Source organism: Piliocolobus tephrosceles, chromosome 12, assembly GCF_002776525.5.
Source record: "Piliocolobus tephrosceles isolate RC106 chromosome 12, ASM277652v3, whole genome shotgun sequence".
Classification (NCBI taxonomy): domain Eukaryota; kingdom Metazoa; phylum Chordata; class Mammalia; order Primates; family Cercopithecidae; genus Piliocolobus; species Piliocolobus tephrosceles.
Window position 1 is genome coordinate 762,350 of NC_045445.1, and position 9,855 is coordinate 772,204.

General features: G+C 37.0%; 1 protein-coding gene across 1 annotated transcript in view; it reads left to right on the forward strand.

The window, feature by feature from the left end:
• The window catches only part of F8 (coagulation factor VIII), a 196,566-nt gene that overhangs the window by 126,875 nt on the left and 59,836 nt on the right, over positions 1–9,855 (forward strand). Inside the window, exons 10-11 of the mRNA XM_026451334.1 lie at positions 1,159–4,264; positions 8,465–8,618. Of these exons, the coding sequence (XP_026307119.1) occupies positions 1,159–4,264; positions 8,465–8,618 (3,260 nt within the window). The remainder of the gene's footprint in view (positions 1–1,158; positions 4,265–8,464; positions 8,619–9,855) is intronic.

Consider the following 9,855-nt stretch of genomic DNA (forward strand, 5'->3'; position numbering starts at 1 on the left):
CAAGGCTGTTGAGGTACCCAACGGGTAGTTTGGTAAAGGTGTATCTTGTCTCTTACGTTTATGCATCTACTTTACCACCATGGAATTAGCCTATTATAATTTATTGCATTCCTTCACTCAGCTAATCTTGTTCACGGTAGAAATTTTATTTTTTATTTTTATTTTATTTTATTTTATTTTATTTTATTTTATTTTATTTTATTTTTTGAGACGGAGTCTCGCTGTCACCCAGGCTAGAGTACAGTGGCGTGCAATCTGGGCTCACTGCAAGCTCCGCCTCTGGGTTCACGCCATTCTCCTGCTTCAGCCACCCGAGTAAGCTGGGACTACAGGCATGCACCACCATGCCTGGCTAATTTTTTGTATTTTTAGTAGAGACAGGGTTTCACTGTGTTAGCCAGGATGGTCTCCATCTCCTGACCTCATGATCCACCCGCCTCAGCCTCCCAAAGTGCTGGGATTACAGGCGTGAGCCACCATGCCCAGCCATGGTAGAAATTACTATTGCTAGTATCATGGTAGAATTTTATATTAGCTGGATCCTAGACCTAAATGCTTCTTCCTTGTGCTTACGTATTCTGCAAGTAGGTGACGGTGGATGCTAGGTATTGTGTTATGTGATTTCATTGTATTATATGATGAGGTAGATACTATTAGCTTCATTTGCAAATTAGAAACCTATTGTTCAGAAAGCTTAAGTAACTTTCTCAGAGTCACATGGCTGGTGAATGGTAGAACTGGGATTTGAATCCAGGCAATCTGATGGATTCAAGAGGAACCTGTGCCACTATGTGATATAGCAATAACATCTAGCTAATATACTTTCCTGAATTAAATCACTGTCATATTCAGAGTTCTGTGTCACTATTAAGACCCTCCACTATTGTGTATATTAATTACATTTCCCCATTTTAATCCCAATATCTATTCATTTTTATCACAGTCTTATCTTATGGTCACAAACAGGCATAGAACAACAGCAGCAATGCAAACACCACTTTTATATTACATGTTCCAGGGATTTAATCCAATGACCTGTGATATAATGATACTGACTAGTATTTTTTTCATTTATCTGGGAATGGGAGAGAACCTCTACCAGAACGTTTTAGAATCTGTGTTATGAGTAACCAGAGTCTTATTCTTCCTCATCTCCAGGCCTATGGATTCTGGGGTGCCACAACTCAGACTTTCGGAACAGAGGCATGACCGCCTTACTGAAGGTTTCTAGTTGTGACAAGAACACTGGTGATTATTACGAGGACAGTTATGAAGATATTTCAACATACTTGCTGAGTAAAAACAATGCCATTGAGCCAAGAAGTTTCTCCCAGAATTCGAGACACCCTAGCCCTAGGCAAAAGCAATTTAATGCCACCACAATTCCAGAAAATGACATAGAGAAGACTGACCCTTTGTTTGCACACAGAACACCAATGCCTAAAGTACAGAATGTCTCCTCTAGTGATTTGCTGATGCTCTTGCGACAGAGTCCTACTCCACATGGACTATCCTTATCTGATCTCCAAGAAGCCGAATATGAGACTTTTTCTGATGATCCATCACCTGGAGCGATAGACACTAATAACAACCTGTCTAAAATGACACACCTCAGGCCACAGCCCCATCACAGTGGGGACATGGTATTTACCCCTGAGCCAGACCTCCAATTAAGATTAAATGAGAAACTGGGGACAACTGTAGCAACAGAGTTGAAGAAACTTGATTTTAAAGTTTCTAGTTCATCAAATAATCTGATTTCAACAATTCCATCAGACAATTTGGCAGCAGGTAATGATAATACAAGTTCCTTAGGACCCCCAAATATGCCAGTTCATTATGATAGTCAATTAGATACCACTCTATTTGGCAAAAAGTCATCTCCCCTTATTGAGTCTGGTGGACCTCTGAGTTTGAGTGAAGAAAATAATGATTCAAAGTTGTTAGAATCAGGTTTAATGAATAGCCAAGAAAGTTCATGGGGAAAAAATGTATGGTCAACAGAGAGTGGTAGGTTATTTAAAGAGAAAAGAGCTTATGGACCTGCTTTGTTGACTAAAGATAATGCCTTATTCAAAGTTAGCATCTCTTTGTTAAAGATAAACAAAACTTCCAATAATTCAGCAACTAATAGAAAGACTCACATTGATCGCCCATCATTATTAGTTGAGAATAGTCCATCAGTCTGGCAAAATATATTAGAAAGTGATACTGAGTTTCAAAAAGTGACACCTTTGATTCATGACAGAATGCTTATGGACAAAAATACTACAGCTTTGAGGCTAAATCATATGTCAAATAAAACTACTTCATCGAAAAACATGGAAATGGTCCAACAAAAAATAGAGGGCCCCATACTACCAGATGCAGAAAATCCAGATATGTCTTTCTTTAAGATGCTATTCTTACCAGAATCAGCAAATTGGATACAAAGGACTCATGGAAAGAACTCCCTGAACTCTGGGCAAGGCCCCAGTCCAAAACTATTCATATCCTTAGGACCAGAAAACTCTGTGGAAGGTCAGAATTTCTTGTCTGAGAAAAATAAAGTGGTAGTAGGAAAGGGTGAACTTACAAAGGACGTAGGACTCAAAGAGATAGTTTTTCCAAGCAGCAGAAACCTATTTCTTACTAACTTGGATAATTTACATGAAAATAATACACACAATCAAGAAAAAAAAATTCAGGAAGAAATAGAAAGAAAGGAAACATTAATCCAAGATAATGTAGTTTTGCCTCAGATACATACAGTGACTGGCACTAAGAATTTCATGAAGAACCTTTTCTTACTGAGCACTAGGCAAAATGTAGAAGGTTCATATGAGGGGGCATATGCTCCAGTACTTCAAGATTTTAGGTCATTAAATGATTCAACAAATAGAACAAAGAAACACATGGCTCATTTCTCAAAAAAGGGGGAAGAAGAAAACTTGAAAGCTTTGGGAAATCAAACCAAGCAAATTGTAGAGAAATATCCACACACCACAAGGATATCTCCTAAGCCAAGCCAGCAGAATTTTGTCACGCAACATGGTAAGAGAGCTTTGAAACAATTCAGACTCCCACTAGAAGAAACAGAACTTGAAAAAAGGCTAATTGTGGAGGACACCTCAACCCAGTGGTCCAAAAACATGAAACATTTGACCCCAAGCACCCTCACACAGGTAGACTACAATGAGAAGGAGAAAGGAGCCATTACTCAGTCTCCCTTATCAGATTATCTTACGAGGAGTCACAGCATCACTCAAGCAAATAGATCTCCATTACCCATTGCAAAGGTATCATCATTTCCATCTAGTAGACCTATAGATCTGACCAGGGTCCTATTCCAAGACAACTTTTCTCATCTTCCAGCACCATCTTACAGAAAGAAAGATTCTGGGGTCCAAGAAAGCAGTCATTTCTTACAAGGAGTCAAAAAAAATAACCTTTCTTTAGCTATTCTAACCTTGGAGATGATTGGTGATCAAAAAGAGGTTGGCTCCCTGGTGACAAGTGCCACAAATTCAGTCACGTACAAGAAAGTTGAGAACACTGTTTTCTTGAAACCAGGCTTGCCCGAAACATCTGGCAAAGTTGAATTGCTTCCAAAAGTTCACATTTATCAGAAGGACCTTTTCCCTACAGAAACTAGCAGTGGGTTTCCCAGCCATATGGATCTCGTGGAAGGGAGCCTTCTTCAGGAAACAGAGGGAGCGATTAAGTGGAAGGAAGCAAATAGACCTGGAAAAATTCCCTTTCTGAGAGGAGCAACAGAAAGCTCTGCAAAGACTCCTTCCAAGCTATTGGGTCCTCTTGCTTGGGATAACCATTATGGTGCTCGGATACCAAAAGAAGAGTGGAAATTCCAAGAGAAGTCACCAGAAAACACAGCTTTTAAGAAAAAGGATACCATTTTGCCCCTGAACCCTTGTGAAAGCAATCATACAATAGCAGCAATAAATGAGGAACAAAATGAGCCCCAAATAGAAGTCACCTGGGCAAAGCAAGGTGGGACTGAAAGGCTGTGCTCTCAAAACCCACCAGTCTTGAAACGTCATCAAAGGGAAATAACTCTTAATACTCTTCAGTCAGATCAAGAGGAAATTGACTATGATGATACCATCTCAGTTGAAATGAAGAAGGAAGATTTTGACATTTATGGTGAGGATGAAAATCAGAGCCCCCGCAGCTTTCAGAAGAAAACACGACACTATTTTATTGCTGCAGTGGAGCGGCTCTGGGATTATGGGATGAGTAGTTCTCCGCATGTTCTAAGAAACAGGTATGAATTCATTGGTTACTCCTTTGCTCTGCTCTTGTGACATTTGACTTTACCAGATGATGATACCAACAATGAGAGTTAGAGGATGAAAAATCAAGGTGGCTTGAAACTCTTACTCTGGTGAGATAGAAGAGAGGTTTACAAGAGGGTAGAGGAATCAGGGTCAAGAAGGAGCAATGGGGAGCAGGAAGAAAGTCAACCTCACCTATCAACCTTATGAGCTACAGGGGAGATCTTAGTCTCATCAGAGAACTTTAAGCGAGGCAGAAGAAGTAAGTTCATGTTAAAGAGGTTAAGGACTTGTGGAGGATTGGTTTTCATGATACTGGGGATCCAGAGGGCAAAGTAGGAGGATTTTATTTTTAGGTGAGTAGAGGGAGGTTGAGTGGTCAAGTAGCACAGAGAAATGTGGAATATAAACATAAGGAGAGTCAGTCAGTCAGCAAATATTTATGGAGCACCTGCTACATGCCAGACACTTTTGTACACATTGGAGTGCAGCACAGCAGGAGCTTATATTCTGTTGGAAACAGCAAGAGACAAGTTAGTACCAAACTAAATAAGGTAATCTCAATGGTGTTATTCAGAAGATAGAATAGAATAATATGATAGAGAGGATAATATGATAGAGTAATATGGTAGAGTGTTACATTAGCTGTGGTGGTCACAGAAATCATCTTTGAGGAGTTGAGACCCAAATGATGATAAGAGGCCAGCTGATGGAGCTCTGAGAGAAGACGTTTCCAGACAGAGGGAACAGAAAATGCAAAGGCCCTGAGAATGGAAAAAGTTTAGCATGTTTGAGGAACAAGAAGGGACGAGCATGACTTGTCACTTTCCCACCTTGCTTTCTAGCTCAACTAAGCCCTTATTGCTGCACAGCAACCATAGAATATTGCCCTAGTCCACTGACTTTCTCATTCTCCTGGACCTCTATCTTAGGATTTTCTGTGTTTTCCTTACATCTCAAACACCTTTTTTCCATTCTCCAATGCCCATTTTCACTCTTAGCTGATGCTGTTCAATGAACCTCCATAGACTCCCAGCATCACATTTACTGGCATTTGTACCCATATACTCTGCCTGCACACTTATTACAATAAATAGAATATCTGTGCTCCTAAGGCCAACCTCTCCAGTTTTGTACTTGATTCCCATCTCTTCTCCCTTCATAAAAAATGTTGCTCCAGCAATTTCTCCGTTTCTCCCTTACATCATCAATTTCTCTCTCCACTAGATTAATCTCATCAATATCAATTATGCTATTATTTCCTCCCCTATCTTTACAGAAATCGTCTTAAAATAATTGTCCCTGCTTGCAGCCTTTGCATCTTTTCCTGCCATTCTCTCCTCTTTAACCCACCCCAAAGAAGTTGTTACTGCTATTATTTTATAAGAACTACATTTTCAAGGTCATTATTGATCTTTACATTACTAATTCCTAGTCCTCATCTTATTTGAATTCTCAGTAATATTTGAGAGGGGATTACTCCATCCTTGATACAGGTTCTCACTTGGTTTCTCTAACACCACTTTTCTTCACTTTTCTACTAAACTCACTGCCAATCTTTGTCAACTTTGTGAGTCCTTCTTCATCCCCCTAATCTTTAAAGGTTAGAGTGCTCCAGGGATTAGTTGTCCAACTTCTCCTTTATTGTGTTTTTACTCACTCTGTGATGATATTGTTTAGCCTCATGATTTTAAGTACTATCTATCTGCAGATAATTCCAGTTGAATATCTGGAGATATTCTCAGATCTCTCTCCTGAAGTCAAAATTCACATATCAACTCCCTACCTTAACATGTACACAATTAGACTCTTAATTCCTACCCTTTCCCCAAACCTGCTGATTGCCCAGCCTTCTCCATGGCAATCAAAAGCCATTCCTGGCCAGGCATAGTGGCTCACTCCTGTAATCCCAGCAGTTGGGGAAGCTGAGGCAAGTGGATTGGTTGAGCCCGGGAGTTCAAGATAAGCCTGGGCAACATGGCGAAAGCTCATCTCTATTAAAAATACAAAAATTAGCCAGGCATGGTGGTGCACACCTGTAGTCCCAGCTACTCAGGAGGCTGAGGCACGAGAATCGCTTGAACTGGGGAGGCGAAGGTTGCAGTGAGCTGAGATGGCCTCACTGCACTCCAGCCTGGGTGACAGAGTCAGACTTGGTCTCAAATAAATAAATAAATAAATAAAACCATTTCCTATTTCAGTTATTCAGTCCACAGACCTTGAAGTTCTCCAACTCTTTTTTTCTTACATTAACATCTAATCTGTAAAGGATCCTGTATTAGTCCATTTTCACACTGCTGATAAAGACTTACCTACTGAGAAACTTTAAAGATACACCACATACATGAATTGGAAAACATATGACAATGTAAAGGTTTACGAATAGCCAAGTCCTTCTTGAAGAGGAAGAATAAGATGAGAGTAATTGTTGTATAATATATTGAGACTCATTTTAAAGCTATAATAATTAAAACAATGTAGCAATTGGTATAGGGATAATCAAACAGGTAAATGAAATAGAATAGAAAATTCAAAACTAGTCTAGCTCACATAGACACTTAATTTATGACAAAGGTGTCACAGAAGAAGAGTTTCAATAAAAGATGCTGGAAAATGTTGGTATCTATATAGACAAAACATTACATTGGATTCCTAACTCACACCATACACAAAAATCCATTCACGTTGCATTACAAGTCTAAAACTGAAATATAAAATCATAAACATTTTAGAAAGAAAAAGTAAAAGAATATATTAATAACCACAGGGTAGGGAAAGAAAGAGAATTGACATCAAGATACAAAAACCACTAGCCAATAAGGATTTTTAAAATAAATTCCACACATTAAAATTACAAACTTATGCTCATCAAAAGATAACATAAAAAGAATGAAAAGAGTAGCCACAGAATGGTAAATGTTTGCAATACATAACACAAAGGACACACAAAGGAAACTTATATAATAGATTTTAACAGGCTTCTCTGTGTCCTCCTTCTCCAGCAATCAAGGATGTATAGGGTACTCTTTTGATTCAAAAAGAAAAAAGCAGATTATTCAAGAGAAAACTTAGCAGAAAAAAAACTTGGATAGGTGCTCCACAAAAGAGGAAGTCCAAATGACTGCTACTCATAAGAAAAGATGCTCAACCTGATAGAACATCAAAAAATGTAAAAACACAGTCAATACCAGGTATTTGTAATAATTTGGAGCAAATGGAACTCTCATACATTGCTAATGAAAATGGAAAACGGTGCAGCTGCTTTGGAGAACAGTGTGGCAATACCTACCAAAGTTGAACACATGCATACCTAGCAATTCCACCGCTATGTATGTGCCCAACAGAAATGCACATATATGTTCACCAAAAGATATGTACCAGAAGGTTCTAGCAGGCCCATTTGAAAGTGCCAAAGATTATAACGACTCAAATGTCCGTGATTAGGGTATATTCATATAATACTATACAATAATAGGAATGAACAAACTATAGCTACATACAATAATATAGATGAATCTCACAACCAGAATGCTAAGTGAAAGAAGAAACAAAAGAATATATGTAGTATGTTTTATTTACACACTTCAAAACAGGCAAAACTAAACTATATTTTTAAAGGATGTATGATTATCATAAAGATCAGAATGGTGGATACCTTCAGTGGGAAGGGAGAGAGTATGATTGAAAAGGGACATTCAGTGAGTCTTGTGGGTTATTGGCAATGTTACTGATCTGGGTGATGATTGCATTTTTGTACCAAAGGCATTTGTGTTTTATGCACTTTATTGTACATGTTTTAGTTCACAATTTTTTTTAGTTCACAATTTTAATAGGATTTTTAAAAGTAAAAAGAAAAGAGGTCCAAGGGCTTGACCATGGGACTCTCTTATATTTGGAGTATGTTTATAAACTCTACATTCATTCAACGTTCAACAAATATTTTTTGAGCAACTACTTTGTGCCAAGCACCATTACAGGTGCTGGGAATACAACAGTGAACAAAATAGACAAAACCCCAGTTTTCATGGAACTTACATACTAATAAAGCTTGGCAAGAGTATATTTCAAGGAAGATAAAGTGGTTAACTATGCAAAATGCTTCTCAGACACCTAGGAAAATGAGGATGTGAGGCATGTCTACCCACTTGGTACATAAAATTATTGCTTTTCCTCTGCTTTCTTTTCTCCAGGGCTCAGAGTGGCAGTGTCCCTCAGTTCAAGAAAGTTGTTTTCCAGGAATTTACTGATGGCTCCTTTACTCAGCCCTTATACCGTGGAGAACTAAATGAACATTTGGGACTCCTGGGGCCATATATAAGAGCAGAAGTTGAAGATAATATCATGGTGAGTTAAGGACAATGGAATTACAAGAAAAGTAATTTTATATATTTATTTTCTTGCTGACTATAATGTATTCCCACTTTTGGAAATGTTTAAGTATAGAAAAATAATTCCATAATTATCATGTTTGTGTATGTTCTTATATTTTTCCTATGTATTTTTCTCCTTATATGTTCAAATTATACCATACAGAATTCTGATTCTTGTTTTTTAACTAAATATCACATCATAAACATTTCTTATGTCATTAAAAACACTTCCTATGTATGTTTTTAAAATACTGCATAATAGTCTATTATGTGAATTTTTGGAACCATAGTTTGTGTAACCATTTATTTGAACAACCTTTTAGACAGTTTCTTTTTTCATTATATAAATAACGCTGTAATCACAACAGTTTTTCTAAGATTAAAATTCCAGAAGTGCAATGTATTTGAGCATCTGAAGAGTTTTTCTTATTAATTATTTGGTAATGTCCCTTGCTCATTTGTCTTTCATGGAGGAAGTGCTTTTCTTATTAATTACGTTGCCTTATATATTAGATAGTAAACCACTGAACATTTTAATGAAAAGTACTTTTTCAAGTTTTTGTTTTCTCTTAATTTTATAAATGATGGTTTTTGAAATAAAACAAGTTTTAATTTTTAGATAGTAACCCATCAATTTTTACTTTTTGACACTTTGATTGCTTTTACGTTTATAAAAATTCCTGCCTATCCAGAGACTTTTTAAAAAACAGCTATACTTTCTTTGGTTTTTCTCTTACAGTTTAATTTTTTACATTTAACTTTTTAATACTTCCTGTAGACTAAAAGTTATTTTGGTGCATTGTGTGAACCAAAGATCAAAGTAGTTTTATTTTTTTCTGAAAATATCTATTCATTGTTTCAATTAATTGATTGTTTATATTAAGGATGTAGAAGGATCTAAAATTATGGAATTGTGGGCAATTTTTGCCTTACATTTTATTTGACTTTCCATATATTCTATGATAAATATGTATAATTTTTAATCTGGAAAATAAATCATGATGAACTTTGAGTTCATGCCTTAAATTTAGAATACAAAACCTCCTCAGGATTAGGTTTGGGTTCTAACAGCATCCATCTGTACCACTTCTTCCAGGGTATTAAAAACTTTGATAAAGACCAAAAGACAGGTATTTCTTTTAGGGATGTAAACCCTAAGGACTTTAAGATCCTAGAAGATTATTCTTGCTTTTTTTTTTTTTTTTTTTTTT